Source organism: Fukomys damarensis, unplaced genomic scaffold, assembly GCF_012274545.1.
Source record: "Fukomys damarensis isolate Sample0158 unplaced genomic scaffold, DMR_v1.0_HiC HiC_scaffold_21, whole genome shotgun sequence".
Taxonomy (NCBI): Eukaryota; Metazoa; Chordata; class Mammalia; order Rodentia; family Bathyergidae; genus Fukomys; species Fukomys damarensis.
Genome location: NW_022900933.1, coordinates 2,397,082 through 2,424,134, shown reverse-complemented (window position 1 = coordinate 2,424,134; position 27,053 = coordinate 2,397,082). Strand labels below are relative to the sequence as shown.

General features: G+C 43.0%; 1 protein-coding gene across 3 annotated transcripts in view; it reads left to right on the top strand.

Annotated features, from left to right (window-relative positions):
• Window positions 1-17: 17 nt before the first annotated feature.
• Armh4 (armadillo like helical domain containing 4) overlaps window positions 18-27,053 on the top strand; it is a 118,599-nt gene continuing 91,563 nt past the window's right edge. The window contains exons 1-5 of one of the 3 annotated variants that reach the window (XM_010641437.3): window positions 103-574; window positions 10,481-10,868; window positions 10,959-11,795; window positions 16,042-16,293; window positions 18,232-18,435. In XM_010641437.3, coding sequence (XP_010639739.1) covers window positions 10,538-10,868; window positions 10,959-11,795; window positions 16,042-16,293; window positions 18,232-18,435 — 1,624 coding nt within the window. In that variant the 5' untranslated portion in view covers window positions 103-574; window positions 10,481-10,537. Of the gene's footprint in view, window positions 575-10,480; window positions 11,796-16,041; window positions 16,294-18,231; window positions 18,436-27,053 lie in introns of those variants that run through there. The other 2 variants (XM_010641436.2, XM_033766766.1) reach the window with 2 other exon arrangements.

The window sequence follows — 27,053 nt, the reverse complement described above, 5'->3', positions numbered from 1 at the left end:
GCGGCGCCAGGTGGAAAAGTCACCGCTTGGCGAGGGGGCCCGGCTGTGCCCGGGCGCGACCGGTTCCGGTTCCGAGCGTGTGGACCCAGGACCCTCCAGAGTTTGGGGTTCTTCAGCCTGAGAAATCCTTTCCCGAGTCCACCCAGAGATCTGCCGGAATCTCAAAGGTCTGCTGCTTAATCTCAACGCAGAACTGAGGTGCAAGAGGGCGGACGAGGCAGCCTCAAAGTGCTTTCCTTTTGTCTCTGGAAGTTTTAGTTTGAAACTTAAGCGGGAGTGAACAGTGCCAGCATCATCCGCAGAGCTCCAAGGGTCTCCTATCCGAAGAGCAAAGTGTGTGGTCGGGATCCCCCCACCCCTCTCTGTGTTTCTTAGTCACAAGCTGAGCTCCTGGGCTCGCAGGTCTCCGGCTGATTCTGCACCCTTGGCAGCAAAGCCGCCCTCGTCTCTGCTGACGGACTCCAAACCCGGGGAGGTTTCACAGATTTAGGATGTCGCTTCTGTTCGCCTAGTAGAGATTGAAGGGTAGTCTGCCTTGTTCTTACGAATAAAGTGGAACTCCTTGTGTGTGACGGTAAGGAAGCAAGCACTTGGGCACCAGACTTGGTATCGATTGCCTTTATTCGGGGAAACTCCCAAGGCTCGACAAGTCCAGGGTAGCTACGGCAACGGAGCCAATTAGAGAGCTGTGGGTTTGTCTTTGTTTTCATGGGAGGCTTCGTACCCTATATTCCTGATGCTTCCTGCTTTCCGTGTCACGGTTTGGTGTTACAGAGACGTTTTGATACCAAATATAAGATCACAATGAAGAAGATGGGCTTATACGCTTTGGGAAAAATTTCACTCTTTAACTAAAGGTGTGCGTCACTCTGTTCAGTAAATGTTGGCCCGAGAAGTTGTGTATGGCATCGCATTTCTGTTCATTGAATTTTATTTATTCTCATATAGGGAAGCTGGTTGTTCAGAGAGGCTCTGGGATTAATCTCTGCAAGATTAGAAACTCATTCTCTAATTAAAATGCGTGCGTCAATCCTGTTTTTCCGTATTGCATTTTCTTGGTGATTATAAGAAAAGTGTATGAATCTAGTCTCAGTTTTCCTATACATGCCACCTAGTGCTTAGAGATCTCTCTTAAGCAGATGAGGTCTGTGAGCGAGAGGACAAAAACGACGTGTCAGAATGAGTCACCGAGAAGAGCTGTCTGGCCGACAGACAGCCGCTTGTGACCAAGACTGAGCAGGACAGGAGTATTCATGCAGCAAAGACGGTCGGGTCCCACCACCTCTGGAAGCTGGAAAGGGAAGCTCCGTGGGGATCTCGAGGGGAAATGGTGCTCCGTCTGTGACCTCCGTGATGAGTGGCTCCCATCGCTCACGTTTCTGCGGTTTGAGGGGCTCACGTGTCAGTTCCACACTTACATGTCTTACATAGTGCATCCTTCGTACATTTTTGACTGCTTTCACGTCTGTTGTCATTTTTGTCTTTCCTCCACCCTTTGAAGGAAACTGAGTATTATTGTCAGTAGTATTTAGTATGAGTGCTATTATTGCTACTTTTTCACAAAGAAACTGAGCTTTGCCAATAATTGAGCTCAAGCTTGAAGTCTATTTTTAAATCTTCAAGTCTGGCTTTTTCTGCCAGGATTAGGATGATATCCTTGGGGTGATAAATACAGGTGTTTTCATTTGTTTGCATCATTAACTGAAGCTTGCGGTGCAGTGTGTGGCCTGCAGGGAGAGGAAAGCACTTTGCTGGTAGTTTCCAGGGTAATCATCTTGACCTCAGCCTCCTTTCCCTTATCCCGTCAGGACTGGGGCTGCTTTCCTCCCTGGGGGGACCATACTTTTTTGTGTGTGGTTACTCCGTTCTCCTTTCTGCTGTGATGGAACATACAGCTGAAAAGACCATCTGTCATCCCTGCCATTTAATTTATGGTGAAGGGTGGTTGCAGCCCAGATCTCAGAGCCCACGTAGCAGACCAGTGACATTTGTCAGTGGCACAGTGAATCAGGAGTGTGGTACTTGAATGCCATGTGCCACAGCTGGGCTAATAAGGTCAGAGTCTTGATAGGCTCAGCTTTGCCCAAGTGGAATAGTATTGGCAACGAGAGCCTCAAGGATTAAAAAAAAGACAAGATAAGACAATGACAGATGAATCATTGAGGAGCAAGAAAAGCACAAAATGGAAAGAATGCTAAGACACCAGCCAGGAAGGAGCAGTGTTCTTCTTCCTAATCAAAGAATCACTAATTGGATTTTAAAAGGAGAGGTGGGAATTGGGAAGCGAGTTGACCCAGAGCTCCAAGACTTACTTCTCGTAGCAGTCTGCTTGGGTATGTGTGTGTGAAAAAAGCGTTGAAACCTAAAAGTGGCAGAAATAAGAATACACAAGTTGCTGCCATTATTGAAATGACACATTGAATAAGTAGCTAAATAGGCCAGGCGCTGAACAGAATGTACAGTTAGAGAAGGAGAGATCATGAAATGTCACTGATATCTTCCGATACAAAACAGAAACTCCGAGCATTGTTTTTCTCATTATTAAGTGATCGTTTATATTGCTTCATGCCAGCAGGTATTTATTGAACCCGTCTACCTACCTGTCATTATTAGGGTTAGGGTGAACAAAGGAAGCATAAGGACCAGTGTTTATGTGGAAGAAACCTCGTCTTCCTGAGATGATGAGACTTAGACGTGATGACTTACGAGAGAGGAGCTGGGGCAAGGGTGGGATGAGCATGTGCCAGTTGGGGGCCTGGGCTTGGATATCTAGGGCAGGGAGGAGGAGGGGGTGTTGGAGCTGCTGTGGTGCTACGGCAACATTTCAGAGCCTATGGGGAGTGTGGTGTGTAAGAGGGCGCTGGGCTCGACTGGGGTGGTGTTTGTACTCTGCCCCGATAGCATGGGGCTTGCATTATCGATGTGGAGTTTGGCAGTTGTGTGTTTGGAGGCGTACACGAGGCCGTGTTTTGGGAGGGCAGAGAGCTGCAGTGGCAAAGGCAGTGTGTTAGCTTTTCGTGACCCAAATTCCTGACTTAAACACTTTAAAGGAGAAAAGGTTTATTTTTGGCTGTTGCTTTCATAGCTCTGAGTCCATGGTCATTGGCTGGCTCCAATGCAGAACATCACGGTGAGCTGAACATGTGGCAGAGCTGAGCTGCTCCCTTCAGCTGGGAAGCAGAGAGAGCAGGAAAGAGCCAGGGAGGAAGGGAGACTCTAGGGACAGGATACACCCTTCAGAGGCGTGCCCCAGTGACCCGCTTCCTCTGACTGCCTTTCCCCCACATGGTCCATCTGGCTACGACCTTACCAGTGCATTAGTCTGTCATGAGGGAACCGTTTCCACAATCTCATCCTTTCCAAAAGCTACATCTTTGACCATATGAGCCTTTTTGGGGAACATTTGTTTGATCCAAATTATAATAGGCAGGGACTTTAAAGTCTGGCAAAATCCAGAAGATCAAAAACATGCTGTCACTTAGGCAAGTTAACTGTCCTCCGTAAGCCTGGGACAGTGGTGATATCTACCCCATCAGGTTGTGAGGATTGGATAAGGCAGTTACAACATGTGGCGCAAAGCATCTTCCAAATGGTAGCCATTTTTGATTGGTTATTGTCATTGTTATTCTAAGACTAAACCATCTGGATTGCGTCAGGTGGCTTAAGGAGGAGAGAATCTGTACAAGGGTGACCGACAGGCAATTAAAATAATGACAAGCCAGTGAGGTGGCTTGAAGGCACAATTCCAGGACAGAGTACGAGGGAAGGGTTGATATAAGTTGTGAATCAAGAGTGTAAAAAAGCCGGGTGTGGTGGCACACTCCTGTAATCCCAGCACTTGGGAGGCTGAGGCGGGAGGATCGCTGTGAGTTTGAGACCAGCCTGGGCTACACAGTGAGTTCCAGGTCAGTCTCAACTACATAGTGAGACCCTGTCTCAAAAAAAAAAAGGTGTAAAAGAGAAGAGTTCAAGTTGATACCTCAGTTTGGATGCAGAAGATGGTTGTGTTTGACGTGGCTGCCAAGTAGATGTTGGACTTTCAAAGATAAAGACCTGGAAGTTGAAGGCTGTCTGTCAGTTTATCTGAGGGGCAGGTGTGCTCCCTGTTGCCATGCCCACCAGCTGCCTTTTCTCCCGCTTCTACGGCTCAGGCGTTGCTTTGAGTAGTGGGGAGAAGGAGCATCTGGCCTCAGTGCACAGACTAGAAAAGGTTCGCATTTCATCCCCACCGTCTTTTCAGTAGATAGTGAAAACCTTGTGTATCAGGACAAAGGAAAGGATCAGGCCGATTTTCACCAGTTTCTACTCTTGGGGCAGTGCTCGTGTTCTCTCTACATTACGCATGAAACTCAGTTTACCTTGGAGATAGCTTTGTCCTGATGAAAATGTTTCAACATTCTGGTTTCCCTTTTGGGTCTCCGTTTTGGCAGCACCTTGAAATAGCAGCATGCATTTTAACTGGAAAAGTATTGACCAACTGTTTAGAACATTGGATTCCTAAGTCTAAGCTTTTTTTTTTTTTTTCTGGTATTGTCTTTCATCGGTCTTAGAAACTTGAATATTCCCAGACTTGACAAAGATGTAGATTCTGGGCTGTGTCTATTTAAGACTGTCAAATATAATGCCCGACAAGACAGCCTATCTGGACTGCCAAGCCATTAAGGCACCTTGATAGCGAATGATAGCCCAACTGCTACTGATTTGCTTTAAAAGGGACACTTTTTAAGTGGTTTGAAGCTAAAAATCCACTGCCAGTTAAAAATTAGGTTAGAGTTTATTTAGGTGAGTCAATTTGCCGTGACAGATCAAGTGAAAAGAAGACCGCATCTAAAGGCACAGCGTGAGGGAAAAGTAGAAGTGTTCTTTTTGTGTTTTTATTAAATATTCTTATTACTGGATGACACAATTCTAATAAGCAATGAAATCTTCCTTCCGCCTCTACCAGTAAAGCAGGTTATATACATTCATCTGTCTGTTAAGCATTACTTCTAAACTGGGCACGTGGCCTCATAGGAGATGCAGTGTTGAGGAAAAGAGAAAAAGGCCATGATCTTCAAAATATGGTTGCAGGTAGTAATTTAGTGTTGGGAATACTGTCATTGAATCGACAGTTATCATTCTTTTCTTAATTTTCAAAGTCATGCAAGTCCCAAGGACATCAGACTCCCAAGGTAGCTGTGTGAGCTTGGGTTGGGGTTTGAAAGATGAAGAAAAACCTGGAACTTGAAGGTCATCTGCCAGTTCATCTGTGTGGCAGATGTGTTCCCTGCTGCCGCTCCTCCGGGCTGTCTTTTTTCCTCTCAAAGTTCAGGCGTTGCTCTGAGTAGTGGGGAGAAGGAGTAGATGGCCTCAGTACACAGACTAGAAAAGGATCACCTTCACCCTACTTTTTCTGCTGTAATTGGCTTTAGAAAGCAGGTGGCCGACATTAAATCACAGAAGGAAGGTCTTTCAGAGCACATCTGAATCCATTTCACACAGAAGTTCTAAAACTCAAGGTGTGGATGAAAATAAGACCTTGAAGGAAAATTCTTCTTTTGAAAGGCAGTTGGGTCTGCATTACATTTTTTTTGGTACCGGGAACCGAACTCGGGTCCTTGCACTTGCAAGGCAGGTGGCAGAACCACGGAGCCAAATCCCCGGCCCTGCATTAAATTTTTACTTTGTCCCCTTTCTCCTCAATCTCATTTGTTCATAAAATTCTTCTGTGAGTGCCCACGATGGGAGCATTTTCTGTCTTCTGGGTGCATCGCCTGCTTGAGGGCAAAATGGTGATTCTAGAGGAATATTTGTATTTTTCTGTGTCAGATAGGTGATGTATAAACAGAATCATGGAGGCAGAAGAATTTCAAAGGTTATTTTGTTTTAGTCCTCATTTGCAAAAGAAGAAACTAAAGCCAGTTGCTTGGTAACACAACAAATTATTTTTCCCCATGAAGTTTATTGGTACATTTAAAGAAAACAATACAGTTACATTTATCAATGGGATCTTGTACTTTTACATGATATATCTTGGTTCTTATTTTTTCCCCAATCCCCTGCCCTCCCTTCACCCGCTTCACCCTTTCCTTTTTACAAAGACTTTGTTTCCATTTTTTCTTTTCCTTTATTTCCTTTCCCCTCCCCTTCCCACTTCCCCTTTAGCCATTTTCTTCCTATTTCACACTATCGCTTATACCATTTGAACCTCATTTACACTTTTCATTTTTCACACCAGAGAAATAAATCGGTATTTACTCAAGTGTGTCCTATTTATTTCACTTAAGAGTATGGCCTCAATGTGCATCCATTTAGCTATAAATGCCTCTAGTTTCTCATTCTTTATGGCTGAGTAGTATTCCATTTTATAGAAAAACCACATCTTCGTTATCCAGTCTCCAGTTGGGCATTTGGGTTGTTTCTAAGTTTTAGCTATTACAAACTGTGCTGCTATAAACATGGGTGCACATATATCACTGTGATATTATTCTTTTAATTCTTTTGGAAAGATACCCAGCAGAGTGGTAGCTGGGTCAAATAGAACCTCTAATCCCAGCTCTTTGAGGTATCTCCATTTTGTTTTCCACAGTGGTTGCACCAGCCTGCACTCCTACCAACAATGCAGAAGGGTTCCTTTCTTCCCACAGCCCCGCCAGCATTTGTTATTGGTTGATTTCTTGATAGCAGCCATTCTTTGTGGGGTGAGGTGGAATCTCAGTGTTGTTCTCATCTGCATCTCTGGAATGACCAGTGATGTTGAACACTGTTTCATATATTTACTTGCTGCTTTTATTTGTTTTTCTGAGGAATGTCTGTTCATTTCAGATGCCCATTTTTGAATCGGGTCTTTGTGTTTGGGAGGTCTGATTTTTTTTTTAGTTCTTTATATATTCTAGAGAGTAGTACTTTGAGGAGTAGCTGGTAAAATTTTTTTCCCACATTGTAGGTTGTCTCTTAGCTCTGTTGGTGATTTCTATTGCACTGCAAAATCTTTTTAGTACAATGAGATTCCAGTGGTTGATTTGTTGTGCAAGTTCTCATGCTGCTGAGAATTTGTTCATAAAGTCTTCTCCTAGGCCAATGTCTTCAGGAGTTCTACCTAATTTACTTTTCAGTAAGTGTAGTGTTTCTGTTTTGATATTTAGATCTTTAATCCACTTGAACTTTAGTGCATGGTGAGAGATAGGGACCTAGTTTTAATCTTTGTCAAGTTTAAATCCAGTTTTTCCAACACCATTTATTAAAGAGGCCGTCTTTCCTCCAGTGAGGATGATTGGCTCCTTTGTCAAAGATGAGGTAGCTGAGTATGTCTGGTGTTGTTCTGCATCTTCTAATCCATTCCACTGATCCTCGGGTCTGTTTCTTTGCTTTGCAGTATAGTTTGAAGTTGGGAATTGTGATACTGCCTGCCATGCCTCTGTTGCCTAGAATGGTTTTTTTGCTACTCTAGGTCTCTTCTGGTTCCATATGAATTTTTGATTGTTTTCTCAAGTTCTGTGAAATATACTGTTGGGATTTCAATCGGGATTGCATTGAATCTGTATAGAAGTTTTGGAAGTATTTCCGTTTTCACTATGTTGATTCTTCCTACCTGGGAGCAAGGGATGTCTTTCCATCTTCTTATAACCTCTTCCATCTCTTTTTTGAGACTACTGTAATTTTCAATGTAGAGGTCTTTTGTCTCCTTTGTTAGATTAGTTCCTGGATATTTCAATTTTTGGTATGTTACTGTGAAAGGAATCTAATTTTTCTCTCAGTGAGTCTGTTATTTGTGTACAAGAAGGCTATTGATTTTTGAGTGTTGACTTTTATCCAGATACTCTACTGAATCTGTCAGTGAAGTGTAGAAGTCTTTTGGCAGAGTTTTGGGTTTTCTATGTAGAGTATCATATCATTGGCAAATAATGACAGTTTCACTTCTTTCTTCCTTTCTTATCTTTATTGCTTTAATTTCTTTCTCTTGTCTAATTGCTGTGGCTAATGTTTCTAGAATTATATTGAACAGAGGTGGTGATAGTGGACATTCTTGTCTTGTTCCTGATTTTAGAGTGATGGTTTTCAGTTTTTGACCATTTAGAGTGATATTGGCTGTTGGTTTTACATAGATAACCTTTATCAGGTTGAGACAAAGACCATCTGTTCCTATTTTCTGTAGGGTTTTATCCTGAATGGGTGTTGAATTTTGTCAAATGCTTTTTCTGCATCTGTATAGCTGATCATATATATGTTTTTGTCCTTGACTCTGTTAGTATAGTGTATTACATTTATTGATTTACATATATTGAACCATCCTTGCATCCCTGGGATAAATCCGACTTTGTCAGGGTGTATGATCTTCTTGCTGATCTTCTGTATTCTGTTTGCCAGTATCTTATTGAGGATCTTTGCATTTATGTCCATTAGGGAGATTGGCCTGTAGTTCTCTTCTTCAGTTGGGTCTTTCCCTGGTTTTGGAATCAAAATAATACTTGATTCCAAGAATGAATTTGGAAGTATTGCTTCCCTTTCAATTTCATTGAAGAGTTTAAAGAGTAGTGGTGATGGTGCTTCTGTAAATGTCTTGTTAGAATTCCACAGTATCACAACAAATTTTAATACCAAGAAAGCTAAAATTCAGAAATCATCTTTCCAACGGCAGTCTTTGTACCTCTAAATTCTGTCACCATTTATGATGGCTTGCATTTTCCACAATTTCAGTTAAAAGCGTGTGATCATATAGACCAAGATTTTAGGCCACACCTTTTTTGTTGTGGGATATTTAATTAGGTTTAGTGAGTATCTGTTCAGGAACAAACAGCTCTCTGAACAGATCCAAAATGAACCAGAGAGTCTGTAGTTTTTATGCCTCTTCAAATATATAGGTAGTTTCACTGTTCAGTTTCCCATTGTCTGTGAACACTCTCACTCCTGCTTAATAGGTCTCACAGGTTTTTGTTTAAAGGAAGGGAAACAGGCAGCGAGCCTGATCCTGTGCAGTTATCTGTCCTGGCAATGGAATGGAGGTGCTTTCTGGCTCAGTTGAAGTACAGCAATGTCCCGGGCTGACATGCACTGGCACATGCTGTTTCTTCTTTCTTGATTATTTTCCTCATATTTTCTCATTTCAGATTGAGGCTAGATCTGCCTGGGTTCAATTTAATGGGGATTTCAAAGCCCCGTTTTGCATGCATGCAGATGTGTCCTTCTCCTCCCCACTAGGTTCATTTTCTCTTTCCTGTTTACTTTGTGACCCTTGATGTGCTGGTCCTTCTCTGCACATGGCATCTTGACAACTTAAGATACTTTGTTCCTGTACTTCCTTATAGCACTGTGCGGGCCAAGATTTTTGTGCAACAAGTTATCCCCTAATTCAGTGGTTTAATATGACAATAAATGTGTATTCTTTTATTCTACTTCTGTGCATCAGGAATTTGGGAGTAACTTAGCTGGGTGGTTCTGGTTTCAGGTTGCTCAAGAAGGTAGGAAGGTATGCTTCCAAGTCCTCGTGCTGTCTGGTTGGCAGGAGGCCTTAGCACGGGTTCCTTTGTTCTCAGGCAGGAAATCCAGACTTTGTTTGGTCTCCAGTCATATAGCTCATGCCTGGAGGACTTGGCCGTTTTATGTTTGAAAGAGTCTTTAAAACAGAACTTGATTAATGCGTGAAAGTTCTGAAATCCCTAAGGGGAGAAGGCCCCATGGAAAAGGGGATTTCTGTATTTCACCTGCACACCATGCGTTTAATTAAGGGGGTTAATGGAGTAGCTATGAAAGAAAGAAAATGTGTAACTTTTGTGAAGACAAGTTTGTGTTTTGGAATACATTTATTTTTCTGGAAACCTTGCAGCATCTCTGAGATTTGTTTTGTGGGCGTGGTGCTTCAGACTGAAAAGTGAGAAATTTCTGAGGTGGTGGCTTATGGGGGACTCTTAAGGAGAACTCATTCCATTAATCGGGACTCTGTCTTCATGGCCTTATCACTTCCCCAAGGCCTTGTCCCCTCATTCTGTCACTTTGATGATTGAACTTCAACACATGGATTTGGGGACACAAATTTTCAAACCATGACAACACTGAAAAAGTTCTTTGAATGAGTGTGTAACATTTATTTTCTGTGTCCTAGATATATTGCTATTTTCTACAAGTTACTTGTGCTATGATTAATGGAGGAATAATAGAAGAATTTGGGATCTAGTAGAGGATTAACAGATTAATTGAGTTTGGAGAGGATATTGCAAATGTGACTTCAAGGGTGATTTATTTCAAGTAGGTATTGACGAAGCAACTTAATACTTGAAATATGGGTACCTTTTTCTAGGGAGCTTAAGTTAAATCAGCTGCAGAATTCAGCAGGGAGAAACAAATTGGGTTTTCCATGTCTCAAAGGTACAAAGAAATAGAACAGCCCTTTCCTACTACCTTCTCTGTTTGTGAAGTCAAGGAGATTGTTTTACTTATAGTTCTATTTAAAGGAACTTATAAGCTATATGTGTGTGACACTTTGATATGCTTTATTTTTCTGCAGGACTCAGTAGCTGGAATTGTCAACTCTGCCAATTTCTATGCACATTTCTCTTCCACTATGAGCAGATCAATTGTCTTGCACCTCTGTCTGGCTTTTGGTAGTTTTCTTTTTCTTCAGTTTGCCACACGATGTCTGGCTTTCCCCAAAAGAGAGCAAGAGCAATCTGAGAGGATCAGCACAGACGATCTGGAAAGTAGCTTAGTGACTCCAAAGCTGACTCCCCAGCTGGTGTCCTCCGAAGATGCAAGAACAGCCTCAGCAGAACCAGCAGCAGTGTCGTTAAATGAAATCCTCTGGAGCAACAAAGAAACCCATCCCACCAGAGCTGGGCTCCTGTGGTTTAGCAGCGCAGGTCTTTATATTGCCTCCGAGCCAGCGGTCCTGACAGGTGAGGATGTGCTTGGTTCCAACCAGCCAGAGGGCCTGTCTGCTGAGAGCAAGTCCTCAGGGGCCCCGCTAACCATCCGCCTCTCCACAGCTGCTTCTCTGAGTACCGATGGGGAAGAGGAGGCCTGGAGCAATACCAACAGTCAGCTGGCTGTGGAAGGGACCACAGAAACAACACAAGGTTTTCTGACACACGTGGATAATCAGCTGTTTGCAAATGAAAGTCAGGAAGGAGTTAGTTTGGGACATACACCGTCATTCTATATGAACACCGGAGAAATGCTGACCGCCAGTCCACGGACAGAGAAACTTGAAGCAGCCACAGACCAGAGGACACCTTCTTTTCCTGGTGCTGAATCCACAGCAGACGCTGTGCCTGGAAACCTCCTGCCTAAAGGGGAGAATCCCTCACAGATGACAGCTGATGATACCCAGGCCACTGCCACCAAGCACTTGTTGGTGGCAACTTCTGCGTATACCCTGAGTTTTGAGCCTGAAACCGACGGCTTTCTGGGAGCCCCGGAAATCACAGTGAGCATCAGCTCAGCTGTTCCAGCCACCTCTGTCTTAGGTGATGAATGGGATGACACCAAACTAGAGCGGGGAAGCCGGACAAGGACCGCAAGTGTTGGAGACAATCCTGAGGCGGCAGAGGTAGCTCTGGGGCTGCCAGAAGGGGACACGCACGTGGGTACAGCACTGCAAATGTCGCAGCGGGATGAGGTATCACCTGCCTCCACCCACGTCAGTTCCTTTGCTCCCACGAGCCTGCCGGAAGGTACAGAGGTTTCCATGAGCCTGTTCCAAGGTACAGGAGGTGTCACGGATTCCACCAAGGGAGACAGCGCGGTGTTCCTCTCTGAGGTGACTGAGTCTGGGTCAGAATCTGAGTCGGAGGCGTATCGACCCCTGGGACACGTGCTGAAAGGTAAAGGAAAGGGGAAAAGGAGAGGAAGAAAAATAAGCTTTGTTTAATTTGGAGCCTTTCGATTTGGTTTTATTTTTGAAAGGCAATTTAGAAATGGGGTGTTAAAGTTTCGATGCCAAGCAAAGTGCTCAAGTAAATTGTGTAGTTTATACAAAACTTATACCCACATGTAGCCCCTCCTTATAGGCCAGCATCCCCTTCCTTGCCCCTGGGGTCATTTACCAGTGTGTGGAGACATTTTAGTTGCTACAGTTGAGGGTGGTGCTGGCGTCTAGTGGGAGGGGGTCAGGGGTGCGGCCAACCGCCCTGCAGTACATACAGTGGCCCCAGCACGGAGTCACGCAAGCCAGAGCATCAAGAGCACTGGGGCTAAGAAACAGACGAGTGTTTTCCACTGCACTGTGAAAATGTGTAACTTGACAGGAAAATACAGATAATTAGCTCCATGTTTCAGTAGTGTCATAAACAGTATAGGTCATATGTTTATATATTGTAAAATAAAATCACATCTCGAATATTTCTCACCAATAAAGCTTTAGGCAAATGTTTATCAAATAGTATTAACCGCATGAGTTCTCTGACTTTACCCAAAAATGAGTCATCTGGAAATAAGGGGGAAGAAAGATAAATCATCTGCTGGCTTGGTTTTGTAGTTATTACTTTTTCTTGGCCTTTCATCTTTAGATATTATAAGCTGACATGCCTTGTATTTGTTGTGCTGCATAATACTTTTCTTTTATTATGTGTAGTTGGTCAGATAACAGCATCAAGAAGGAAAGTCTTAGTATAAAGTGTGGATCTTATTTCAAATTGTTTTGGAACAGTTACAACATATTATTTTGGCCAAGTGGCCCAATTAATGGAAATACGAAATTTGCACTGTTTTATAAAGTGTGAGGAGTCAGTTAAAATGATGAAAGATGACTTGGGAACTGAGGAAGGGCGATTGAAATTTGCATGTCTGATGCATTTGTAAAGATGGAAAGACCAGGTGTACTGCTGGTGGTTTTCACAGAAGCTTCCAGAAAATGTTTTGAGAGTTGGTTTTTAAGTGACGTTAAGAGAGCCAAGTCTATGTGAGTATGAAGATATTAGATACGACTGAACAAGAAGTTGATTTCAGTTGTCCTTGGCACTTGGAAGATGTTTCTGGGGAATTGAATCGTATAGTCCCGCATGATGCCCTGCACCCTGGAGTTCATGATTCTTAGATTCCAGACTTGTGGTAGCTTCTGTAGGTACAAGCTAAAATGAAAGTGGATTTGATGATTATTTTGACTATTGGATGTACTCTTTAGCCATAATCATCTCACTTAACTGTAGCCATGCAGCAGGTGACTTTCTATTTCCAGCATATAGCACATTGCCTGGCACTATTAGGTGTCCACTGGATGGGTAAGGAAGAGAGAGAACCACTCAGAGTGCGATCACCCCAGTGGATCACACACCGTGTCCACGTTAATCAGCTTCTCTGTGTTCTTTGTAGAGAGAGGAGCAGTCAAGCCATTCTCTTCGTTTGTTTTCCTGGTCCCCTATAGTAGGAGTCCCGAACAGGGTGGAAGAGCGGGAGATAGTGGCCTCCGCAGGGGTGGAGCATCGCGGGGTCCTGAGTTCACAGCCCCCAGCTCCACCCCCTCCTATCAGGTGATCTCAGAAGGGCAGGAACCCCACTGTGAGCTGTGCCCGAGGGGTCTGTTTTATGGGCTTCTTACGAGAAATGAATGTAACACGCATAGAAATAAGGTGCACAGTACAAGTGATGTGCTCGCAGGATCGCCAGCACCCCAACCCACCTCATTCCTGTGGAATAATTGTTTTCTACAAAAGCTGTCCCCGGTGCTGCGAAGGCCGGGGACTGCTACCATAGATCCGAGGAATGTGGAAGATTGCAGTTGATGACAGCAGGAGTTATGGAATAGCCAAAAAACCAAACACCAACCAAAGGCAAAATATTCTACCATTTCCTGATGATTATAAATATTTTTTGCCTTTTTTTTTGGAGACAGGGTCTCACTATTTAGTTCGAGCTGACCTTGAAATCACTATGTAGTCCAGACTGGCCTTGAACTCATGGTGATCTTCCTGCTTCAGCCTCCTGAGTGCTGGGATTACATGGGTGCATCACCACACCCAGCTCTATAAGTATTTTTTGAAGGAAATAACTGAAATATCAATCATCTGAGGGTCTAGGGATCACTGAGGGTGTTATCTTTTTGAGGCTATGGAATTTTTTTTGGTATTTTGTCTATTATTAATAGATGAGAATCCTGAGATTATAGTCAGTCCTCTAATTCAGCTAGTTCATTAGCTCAGCTAAAATTTGAAAAATAATGTATCATGAGTATTACATTCTTCCTTCTCTATAGGAAGTAGGAAGAGAGATGTTGGGAAATCCTGAAAATTCCCGTTGATATTTCTGGTTCTCTTTTTCTAAAGATGTCAGTTGTTCCAAGTGTTATGCATTTTTTCTGTCTCATGAAACATGGATGTAGATTGTATATGGCTTTTTACCTATTTGTTCCCAAAAGTGTTCATCATGCTTTTTTTTTTGTTGTTTGGTTTTGGTACTGGGGATCAAACTCGGGTCCTTACGCTTGCAAGGCAGGCGGTGGAACCGCTGAGCCAAATCCCCGGCCCGTCACACTTTCACCAGTGATGATACGAAGAGCACCCACTACACAAAGTGACAAAGCTGTGTATGGGTCTTCTTGTGGAGAGCAGCCCATCGTGCCAGTGCTGGGGACACAAAAGGCCAGTGGTCCTGGTTCTTAGGACGTTTCCAGTCTTACCGGAGAGAGAAAAAATAAAGAATCAGCTTAAATACTGCTAGAAAGAACACACTGGAAAGCTCAGGTAAAGAATGTTACCCTAGTTCACTTTGTCCTATAACTAACCAGGGGCAGTTGACTTACAAAATGTGAATAGCTCTCAATTCAGAAGAAAAAAAAATAGTCTAGACTGGTTGGGTTCCAAGAAAAGGAAACAAACACACTGTTCTCAAGCAAATAAATTGATTTTGAAGAAAATCATTTTGATGCTATGTACCATGATGTCATTGATGAAAACTTTGAGGAAACTTTCCTCAACTACACCTACACTGTTATTTTTCACCGTCTTACTTATTGAACTTGCTGTGCTGTGTATCCGGAACTGGTATTTGAAGAAAGAGAGATACTAAAGGCTCTCTTATGTTTTTTGTAGTTGGTAAGTATTTGAAATTTCCAGCCTAGACTCCTCCCTAGGAAGCCAGCAAATTTCAACCTTACAAAGCAGTAGTCTAACTGTGTTTGGGGACGTTATATTGTGAGAAAGGCAGACCTATGATGGGCAGTGGCATATTCTGTAGCTTCAACTTCAGTCTGTTTTCAGATCTCAGAGAGATGCAGAGCTTCTGCAGAGGCCCCTCCAAGTTACTTCTTGGACACGGCTAGCACGGCAGCTGAGTGCTGGCTGAGGAATGGCAGGCTCCTCAGCTCTTTGAAACCTAAGTTGTCCCATCAGACGGGGTATAATAGCTGCTGTTTATGGGATATCAGTGTACTGGGCATGTACTACGGGTTTTACATGTATGATCGAATTTAATCTTTGTAACAGTTCTATGTGATGGGTACTATTATTTTCCCCAGTTGGTAGGAAGGGAACTGAAGGGCCAGAGATGTTAAGTAATTTGCTCAGACTCACAGAACCAGGATTCAGACTCAGGGAAGTGGCTGTACAGCTTGCTTTTCTTGACCACCATGATATTCAGCGTCCATGGAACGATATTGGTACCTACCTCTCTTTAGGACATAGGAGGAGGATAAAATAAAAGACTGCACACACTGTGCACTTGCACGGGGCATGTAGGGCACATGTTAGAAATGATGGAACATTGGTTATTATAATTATTTAATTTAAAATATCAAGTTCCTTTCAGAAATGTAAATGTGAAGATTAATGTAGATAGACGCCTCTGAGAATTTTTGGTTGTAATTTAGTTTTGTATAATCTGTTTCTTAACAAACTGATTATGTTACTATTCAGCTATTGACCTCCCTACTTTGCTTTGCATTTTATATTTAAAATTTCTTTACTTCTGTCTGAGATTTAAACGCAGCAACGGTGAACACATTTACTTTTTGGACTTTTATTTCTGAGTCGTCTCTTTGTTTTTCCAGTTGCTGAAATAGCTGTCAGCTTATTCTGTTTTGATTTGTTAACTGTGGTGGCTTTAAGGATTTACTTTAAAGTATTTCCCTCTTGAAAGACATCACCACTCAGGAAATGACGACGACTGCCCCAGAAGCGGAGGCTACTCTACCCTTCGTGACGCGAGAGCAGATTGCTGTCCTGGAAGATCCCAGAGACCGTGGAGACACCGAGGTGGGCGAGGAGTCCCCCTCTCCTGGGTCTGATGCTCCCGCTGCTACTCAGCTGTCCAGAAGATGGGAGCCTCTGGCCACGACAGTTTCAACCACAGTGGCCCCACTGTCCTCCGGAGTCACCCCTGCTGCGCAAGGTCTGTGAGGGAGGGCGTGGACTCAGTTTCAGGCTGGGTCTTCTCTAAGTCACAAGGACAAGGAGGAGCGGGGTGGCTGGCTCCTCTCCGGTGCATACACACGCCCGTCCGGAGAGGGGTGACCTCGTCTTGCTTGCAGAGGGTGGCGCAGTCTGCAGGGAGGCTCAGGTGTGGGTTTCCGGAGGCTCGGCCTACTGGGAACTCTGTCCTAGTTTGGCAACTAGAGGCAAACACAGCAAGGACCTGGGTTGGAGTCCCACCTTGGTCCGCAGTGGTATCGTAGCTTTCACTTCTGTGAGACTTGTTTTGTTCATTTCTAAATAATATCTAACTGTCTCCGAGGCCATTTTAAAGATTTGCAATAGTGTGTACAAGGGCTTTTTATCTAATAGGGACCTAAATGCTCTGATCTCTTAAGGGCAATGGAATTTTCAAATTTGGTTGATTACAATCCCTTGGGAATTAAAAAATTAATATTTAAAAATATTATTTTTTGACTTCATATCTCTGTGTTATTGCTCCAAGTAAGGTCTACTTTTTGTATGTATGCACGGAGTTATTCTCAGCAATGTAATGAATACTTTCTAGTCCATTCACCCTTCCACACCCCCAAACAAAACCATACATAGCCTGGACAGTAGCCTGCGTAAACCAGAGAGCCTTGGTATCTCAACCTTGCCTCTCCTGGATGGTAGGCATTCTGAGCCCTGTTTTCATAAGTGCCTTTCCATCCTTTTGAAAAAGTTTTATTGCATCTATATTTCTACCAATACACATTTTAAATTTCTAGTTATTTTTTTAACACTATAAAAATAGTGTACTATAGATGAGCTTTTTGGGACTTACAGTTTTTACTTAATGTTCTGTGCCTAAGATCTACATCCTGTGGCTCTTTTGTTTCATTGCTGTATAGTGAAAACACATCATGGTTTGTTTATCCAGTCATTATTCACTGCCTTGCTGCTTTGCATTTGTGTCCTGTGTGTGTGTGTGCTCCCCACTGTGCATTGTAGGAGTTTCACCTAGCAGCACGGGTGCTGGCCCTAGGGTGTATGAGTGCTGGATACTTTTGCACCTAATGCCTGTTTCCCAAAGTGGGTGTAATAATTTATACTCACCAAATTCAGGAGATCCTGTGGATCCTGATAACTGTTTTTTAAAGAATAAAGTCAGGGGTATTCTACCACTGAGCTGTATCTCCAGCTCTTATACTTCTCATTTTGAGACAGGTCTTGCTAAGTTGTCCAGACTGGGCTTGAATTTGTTTGTGGTCCTGCTGCCTCAGCCTCCTGAGTAGCTGCAGTGACAGGCGTGTACCACTGTGCCCAACAGTGGAAGCTTTTCTAAAAAGTTTCTTAGGCCAAACACATCCAGATTCAGAGAGTTGAGATGTGTGGATGAGAACGTACATTTTAAGAATTCCCTCCATTGATTCTGATGATCAGCCAGGTTTTCAAGCTACCGTCTGAGAGTCTTAGACTTAGGAGTACCTGGGCCCACTTTTCTACAGTTGAATGCCTTGAAATTCAGCACATTCCAGATACAGATCTAGGCTCTTACTCTTTGACTCGACTTGGAAAAATGTATTTGGTCTTTCAGTCATTGGTATATATTTTAACATTTTTGTTAAATTTTCTACCCTTGGTAGTCACACATTATACGAAACTCTGCAGCTTGCCTCCCATTGTCAACAGAACCCACAAGAGACTGAGATTTTAAGCAAGGTTCCAGTGTGAGCTCGCCTCTGTTCCTAGCTGCTGACGTGTTTGCTGCGGGGGCCGAAGCGACGCGCTGTGGGAGTGGAGAGCTGGTCCGGGGCCAGACTTGCTGCCCGGGAGGCGTGGCTGTCACGCATCCTTTCTGGCCTACAAGGGGACGCCCACGGCCCTTCCCGCGGCGGCTGCCTGTGGATCAAGTCCTACCTATTGTGTTTGGCAGGCTTCACGGACACGGTGGCGTTGCCCCGTGAAGAGTTCACGGCAGTTTTGGGCTCCCTGGTGACACCCTCCGGAGCGACGGTGGAGGTCACCAGCTCTTCCCCAGCACTTCCGGCCTCTGAGGCCTCCTCGGAGAGAACGGTTCCATCTGGGAGCAGCGCGAACACAGCCGCCCCCTACGGCCTGGAGCAGCTCGAATCTGAAGGTATCCATGCCTTGAAGGGGATGTTTTCTAGGACTACAGGGAATCGCGGAGCAGATGTTTTGGAGAAAATTAAGAAGACATTAGTTCAATCTGCGGTGTAGATCATGGGTTGGTAAACTCTGCGCCAGCCAAATTTGCCTGCTACCTGCTTTTGTGACTCCAAAGCTAAGAATAGGTTTTACATTTTTAAATGATTAAAAAAAGACTGTTTTGTGATGTTTAAAAGTTATTTAAAATTCTAAATTTCAGTGTTCATAGGTAAAGCTGTATCGGAACCCAGCTACTGCCGTTCATTTATGCACTGTCTAAGGCTTCTTTTGGGACCGAGCAGCAGGTTGGAGAAGTGTGATAGACAGTAAAGGGCCCAGGAATCCTAGAACATGTACAGCATGGCTCTTCACAAGACAGTCTACTGAGCCCTGGTGTAGATCAGTGACTCTCGACTACATCAGAACATTAGCATCACTTCAGAAAGCTTGTTCTAAGCCCGAGGCCTGGAGTCCCTCTGGCAGTGATCTGAGCTAGGTTGGTATGGGGTAGGATTTGGCATCAACATTTTCTTCTTCTTTTTTTTTTTTTGTACCGGGGATTGAACTCATGACCTAGCGCGGTGAGGTAGGCAGCAGCACTACTGAGCTAAATCCCGGGCCCTGGAATCAACATTTATAAAGAGTGCCTTAAATTAGGTAGGCACTGTTTGTGCTGGACTGAGAATACTAGGCTTAAATGGAGAAGCTGAATTTCCCCACCAGCTTTCCTTGGATGGAAGTTTTATTCTATTTTCATAGCGTGGCTCTGTTTGTTAATGTTGAGTTAGTTTCCCTTATAGCATCTCTGGGTTAGAATTTTCACTATTTTGTGATAAGCAGTCCCTTTACTAAGATTGAGAAATTCATACCATATTGTACTTTCCAAAATATTTGCCTTGGTGTGAAAAAGATATTTGGGACATGGTTGCATGTCAACAAAATGAGAAGACTGGAATGAGACTGATAGCAGGCAATTACTATAATGAGCATTTTGATACGTGAACAGTACCTGAGCGGAGGTACAAAACGCCCAAAGGTCTGTGGTGAAGATGGACTGTCTGGCACACAGGTAAGCTCTTGAGCACTAAACTAGTCGTGTGCTCAATGCAGTAAAGATTTGGGATGTGCTGTTACAATTGTGCCTTAGTTCACGAACTTAATTCATGCCATGATTCTGGAGAAGATGGTCACATTTGTGTTTGTGTGGGAAAGATGGCTGCATTCGTGTTTGTCATGCAGAGTTTGCGAACAGAAACAAAGTTTTGCCAAATGCTTCTGTTTGCAAACCAGATTGTTTGCATACAACAGTGTTTGAGAACTGAGGCACCACTGTATTTTCTGTTTTGTCTGCTGCGGGTAAGGTGGTTGGTTTGGCTCGGTTTGCAGGAGGCTCTGGTGTAGATGCTCAGGGTCGAACTGGCCCTGCTCACAGGGAAGCATAGCATTCTGAGGGCAGTGTGGGGAGTTGCACAGCACACTGCGGTTTGAGAAGTGGATAGGTGGGCCCAGAGGCTGACTCCTCCCTCTCCTGCTCCCTGGGAGGCTGAATGCCACCTGCGTTGGAGCTCAGACTCTCCTGTGGCCTCCTGCTTTCCTTGATTCTGTCTGGAAGGCGCAGGTTCCTCATATTAACTTGTGTAAGAGACAGCAGCTCTGCTTGGCTGGGCTTGTCAAATCACAGAAAAAAATGTATCTGTGAATACTCTATGCTTGTGAAGCTGCAGTAGTTTTCTAAATTTAGTCGATGATGGCAGTTGTATTAAAATGTTAGCATTTTCTTGATGTGCCTAGGATGTCCTGGGGTTTTAGTTCTCTTTTTTCTACACAATTCAATTTTAGCTTCTTTTTGAGAATGCATTTTGTCAGTTTTTGATCTAAATTATGATCCTTCGAAAAGACATTTTTAGCTAAAAATACTCTTTCTGCTACATTGTTGGGCTTAAGATTTTGCTTTGGCATATCATTTCTTCTGTAGACCAAGGGTCAGAATTTATATTCAATTAGTGTATTTTAATACTATCAAAATTAGTTTCATGCTGGAGCATCTAATTCTTGGAATGCTAAAGAAGCTTCACCTATTTAAATAGAGAAACCAACTAGACTCCTGGGTAGTGGGGGATTTCATTTTCAGTACACATTTTTATATATACCTTGCCCAGGATTTTAAGTGTAACTTGTGACATTGCCTGGGTCAAGCATTTATTTTACTTTCCTTTATCTTTTGTCCTCTAAGCGACACCCTCAGTCCCATGGATGCAGCATTTTAATTCTTAGCATAGAATTATGCTCAGAGGGATAGAATTGATCTAGAACAGCATATTAGTTAGGTCGAATTATCTTTAGCTGTCTTTCAAATTTTAATCACTGTAATGTGTTGGCAAATGACATAACTCTTCAGGTTAAGATGTATGTTTGTTATTTATATATTTTTTGTTTGTTTGTTTTGGTAGTGCGGATCAAACTCAGGCCTTTGCACTTGTGAGGCAGGTGGCAGAACCATTGAGCCAAATCCCCGGCCCTGTTTAATTATATTATCAATCTCTATATTTGTTATTTTAGTATCATTTTTCCCACTAGGAGCAGGGGCATTAGTCCAGAGAATGAGGCCTCTTTCTCAGTAGGGTATAGAAAGAAGCATGCTCTAAGTAGGCACTGGACTTCCAAGGAGAGAGTACCTTTGTGGAAATTTCTGGATCCATTGTCCTCTTTATCCATTAGGAGATAATGATCAGCCCGAATCAGTCTTAAAAGTCCCATATCCTGGGCGCCTCTCCCCTCCTTTTACATCTCTCCAACATGGTGACTAAGATGGTGTATTAGTTTCTCAGAGTTGCTATAACAAAGTATCACAACTGGTGGCTTAAAACAATAGTATATTTTCATGTAGTTCTGGAGCCTAGGAATCCCAAGTCTAAGGTGCAGGTAGGGCCGTCCCCCCTCCAAAGCCCCTAGGTAGGATCTGCCCTTGCCTCATCATGGTAACCCCACACATTCCTTGGTGTGTAGCAGGTCCTACCCCAGTCTCTTCACGTGGCTGTCTTTCCTCTGTGTCTCTGGGTTCAAACTTCCTTTGTGTTATGAGGCCGTCAGTCACTGGATGAGAGCCCACCCCATGGCCTCATTTAACTTGATTGCATTGCTAAGACCCTGCGTCCAAGAAGGTCACATTCACAGGTGCTGCTGGTCATGGTCAAACACATCTTTGGCGGGGGTCACAATTCAACATAGCAGAGCATGTTAACCTTGCACTTATTTCAATATGTCTTTTGCCTTGGCAGCAAAAATGCAGTTTTATTTTTGAAGGGATAGTAGTTTATCTTTAACCTTGCTTGGAATATTTTAAGTCTATGTGTGATCTTTTTAAGAGAATATATGTCTTCAGGATGATAAAACTGCATTATACTTTGTATTTGGCATCTTTGAAATACAAATGTCAAAAATATTCTAATACGTTATTTAAAACAGGATAATGGAAAGTTCATACATGCATTTCTTGATTTATAGGAACATAAACTAATTTTTGGATTGATCACTCTATAGATTGATTTTCTTTTCTTGTTGAATATTAATGTCTTTCTCTACACCAAAATGCTAACTTAAAATCTGTGATTACTTTTGAAAACGTATGTGGACTTCCTTTTGGGTAACTGTCTTTAAAATATTTTAATTCTAATATCAGATGGAATGGAAGGTGACATTTCTTAAAGAAGTTCTATTTCTGTATATTAGAAAATCAGTGGACGATACCTTTGAACTCTAAATAAATCAAACTTGTTTTCTTTGGCGTACTCGGATGGAAGATTGAAATTCATCTGTGTTGTAAAATTGTAATAATAAGTCTATAAAAAGGATATTGCTTCAACAGTTCAGTTTTCAGGGGCTGGGGGTATAGCTCAGTGGTAGAATGCTTATTTAGCAGGCCCAAGATCCTGGGTTTGATCTGTAGCACTGCAGAAGAAAACCAGACCAAATGGCTTAGTATTCATAGAGATCTATTGCAGGTCATTTGTGCCAGCTGTTATGGTTCCAAGATCATTCCTAGGACAGGGACTCTCAGGTTCTGTGACTGTTTGGTAATCTTCCCGCCCATTCCTACCTAGTGTCTCCTCTCTACGATCCAGAAATGGGAAAACCACTTGGTGCTTGTCATGGAGCCAAGTAGAGACAGGAAGATCGTGAACTTTACCAGACTCTCCCAAGTGACTCTGGGTTAGTTTATTGCTCCATGTGTTGCAAGAGAAGAAATGCCAGCGTTCGTGGTCTGGAGAGCTCGAACTCTTGGTCTGGCCGGTCCTCTTTGATATCTTTTCTGTGGGTGTCAGTGTTCTGCGTTCAGGAGGCCTGTGTCATCATCTTGAATAATTCCCATTTCCTCCTATGTTCCAAAAGGCCCATTTATCTTGGGCTTAACAGAAAAAACTCATAACAGTCAACTCACTGGAGGATTACCTTTTCAACTTAGAAAGTGATTATTCTTTGTATCCAAGAGAAGGCATATCTAACTTTTTAAAAATGTCTTTTATTTTTATTTATTGATTTATTTTTTTCCTCATTGAGTTTATTGGTACATTTTAGGTATACAGTACAGTTACATTCATCATTGGGATCTTGTACCTTTACATGGCAGGTCTTGGTTCTCATTTTTAAAAATGTCTTTTAAATATAAGACTATACAGCTTTTAAATTTAGTTCTTTCCTTGCTTTTTCAAAAACATTTTGACTGTCATTGTGTTCTGAAAGGTTATGTTTTTGACATCTTATTCTTTCCAGGCAGCACACACGAGGCAGGAAGCTGTCATTATTCTGTCACTCTTTGTTTAATGACTTATGTTTTCCTGTGTTTGCACACATGTGCATGCATGTGTGTCTGCATATGTGTTGTGTGTGCATCTTTATTCTCATGGTTGTTTTCTGCAGTTCTCAGATGGCACTTTCGGAATATGTTTGCAGTGCTCTTAACTTCCTTTGCTGAACAGGTGATCTCTCTCCTTCCTTACCTGAAGGCCTCAATTCTGCCTCTCCTGGGCATCCCCTCTACTGATGACAGAGGACTTTCAGCAGAGAGTCATGTTTGCAAAGTATGTCTTCACTGAGGTGATTGAGATGATATTTTTGCCAGTGCGGTGGCCTCTGTCTAACTCTGAAGGCAGTAGGCTTTGTCTTTTTCTTCTGCTGGTCAATGGGCAACAGATTGGGAGACGCATTAGGTGGCATTCGGGAGCGGTTTCTACTCTTCTCCAGCTGCACTGAAGATTCTGAAGAGAACAGTTTCCCAGCAAGTGCTCATGTTCGGAGCATTCTTAGTTTGCAGGGCACTTTTCACCTTGGAAGACGGTGAGGATGGATGAATGAGAGAGTATCCCAGACCCTACTTTGAGGACATATTTATAAAGAGCACGTTTGTGTGACCTGCCTAGGTGGCTGCTGGGAGGGATGTACTGCTGACGGTCAAGTTCTGTGCGATAAGCCTGGGCCATCGCTCTCCCCTGTGCACGGCTGCGTGCGGTTAAGAAGGTTCACTCTAATAAAGTTGGGACTGGGTACAAGTTTTGACTTTTGTTCTCGGAAATGTTTTGGATTTATCGTTGTTGAGGGGCAGAGGCACTTGAAGGATATTCAAGTGGAGAAGGTGTGGAATATGCCCTTTGATTTTTAATGTGAATCAAATTCTGACCTTCACTCTCTGGTTCCTCTGTTGGCAGAAACAACAGGTTAGGCAAACATTTTCGATAACTCAGGAGCACGCGAACTGTTGAACACTTACGGCGGAACACAGCAGCAAGGGGTGGAATGTTGTGCTGTCCTCTATACATCATTTTCAAGTGTCTCAAGTGACTGTGCCACGGAGTCACTGCCGATTTCAGTGATGGATTGATTTGCACGCTCAGTCGTTTTGATGTCCTGTCTCGGAACCACCATGTTTTCTCTGGCATTTGTGACAGCTTTCTTCCTAAGTTCCTGTCTCTCTCTGGACTAGTGTGGTTAGGTACTTTGCACCCCAGATTATCACCACATATCTGCTAGTAATGTTCACGTGGTCAGTGGTATTTTGAAAGTGTTCAAAATCAATATTAAAGCTATCTTCATGAATACTGCTTTGACGATTAGAGCAACTGATGCTCTAATTTTTCTGGTATGCTCTCTGACCCATAGGGAATTCATGTCTTGGTACAATCACAATTAAGTAACTGTTGCCGTGGCTCTGACTCTCTGCCTCTGTTCTTGTGTGCCTCCCTTGCTCAGCCCAGCCCAGCTCTGACTTGTGAGCTTGCCCTTAGACACTTATCACACTGCCCGTAATGCTCAGGGTGATGAGATTACTTAGCTATTTACCCATGCGGTGGTTTTACTGATTCATTTACATGTGCCTTTAACATATTTTTGCGTGGAGATCTGGATAATGTGAGGCAGGATTGAGGTTGGATCTTGACTTCACCGAGTGCAGGTTTTAGTAGAATAGGTAAGATGGGTACATAAGTTACAAAAAAGCAAGATGGAAGACAAAAGTATCACTGAAAAAATGACATAAGAAGGACATGAGAGTCAGGAGAGAGAACTTAGTTCCAGCTTAGAGGAACACAAAATGGATATTTATGATTGTGTGAGTGTATGTGTGTGGGAAATTTGTCAGCATAGATTTGTGTATATAGTCATCATTTTATTGATATTTATAGAAAAATAAGGTGATAAATCAAAAGATGTAAAAAAGTTCTAAAGGGTCATGGCTGAATACCATGTGCACCACACTAGTAATATTTTATAGACATATAATCAAGCAAGATTTTCCAATTTAGAGTATTAGACAAATATATATATATATATTTGAATGTGGGCCTTTGTAATGAGTTACACCCCCCAGCCCTTTTTTATTTTGAGATAGGGTCTTATCCAGGCAAGGTTCAAACTCAAGGTCCTCCTCCCTCAGCCTCCCAGAATGCTGGGATTACAACCATGCCATCTAGAACATCTTTTAGTAACAGAGGTGACGGCTTTTTAATGTACAAGAGATATCCAGATGTTCAGCTCCAGGCCAGCCAGTCTTTGACTTGTAGGCAGCTCTGCTGTGCTTCTCTTGAGCAAAGGATTTGTTCTCGATCCCTAACCTGGGCCTTCGCCAGGGTCGAGAGTCCTGTGGGGACTGTGCAGGTGGGGCTTCCTGTGTGTGGTGGGTTTTGTGGAGTTACGGAAGCAAGCACGTAGCTTGGAAGTATGAAATGGGTTGTGGAGATTTCTAAGGTATTTTAGATGTTTGCAGAAAATTAAGGCATTCTTCAAGGTGTGATTTTTTTTCAATACAAGGATAGATATGTAAGTATTTTTTACTGGTGTAAACGTTGGCATTTTATTACATTGGAGCACACACTGTAACAAAACTTAAAAATGTGCAGAATCATGTGAGATAATCTATCTTGCAGTATGGCTGGCTGGGTTCACAACCATGCAGTTGTTTTGGCATCAGACACCTCAACATTTAAACGTGCATAGCCCCAGAGGAAAAGGTAAGAAGGAAAACGCAGAGCACCAGTTTAAATGGCCTGTGAGTTTTAAAAATCACCACATTTGGAAACACTAAATTGGAGAGATTTATTCAGATTCTGCCTGTGATATTCAGCACCTGTTCTTCAGCCCTATTCTACATGGTTTTGATCATTCCAGATAAAATGGTATGTGGAGATTTCTTCTGTTAAAAGCGTGTCACAGAAGGACCCTCGGGGCTGGGGCAGTGCACACCCCGCTCTGGGTTTTCTCCACTCCTCTGTCTCCCCTGCTCTGTGAGTACTGCAGTTTTCCATTAAATGTCTCCCTCAGGCATCGATGAAAACTCACCTATTTCAACTGAAATCAGTAGAAATTAAAAAAATACCTGGTCAAACCAAAGGGAACATGAAAGCAAACCAAGAAAGGAAAAGAAACAGAATAAATTAGATTTACCAGGTACAGATTTCTCTCTCTTTTTACCTCAGCTAATGAGCCCATGGGCACTGACCCAGTCTATATTCTGAGGAGGTTTGCTTGCTTGCTTGTTTTTTAATATTATGCCCCCAAAGCACTGCAACACTTTTTCAGGCAATTTTCTAGGCTTTCCACCATTTCAGCTATTGCCTGTATCTTATACAGAAGTTAATATATTTCTTATTTTCCCCTTCCCATTTTTTTTTGTCCACATAGAAGAGCTAAAAAAGACCAGATGTAAATTTTTCCTAGGGCCCACTGCCAAGTACACTCACCTTGTCCTCTTTCCTGGTTGAAGGACACACCTTTATTCCCCAGGCAGGTGGCAGTCTGATGGCTGCTATAATTAATACCCTGTGTATCCTGTCCATCACAGGGAATTCTATCCCTGTTAGAGGCCTGGTTTTTTTCTGGCAGTGCACCACTGTTCTTATTACACCAGAAATATGCTTGTACGATAATAGGGTCATTCTGTCAGACTCAGTAGAAAATAATACTGAGAACTCTGCTGTTCCATAACCAGAGGGTACAGAAGTTGAAAGTAAGAGCTGTCCAGGAAGAGAGGAACGGTTCAGCTCCATTTTCTCTCTTTGAAGCCTCTAGACCACCCAGCATGCAGGGATGGTCGTTGGAGTC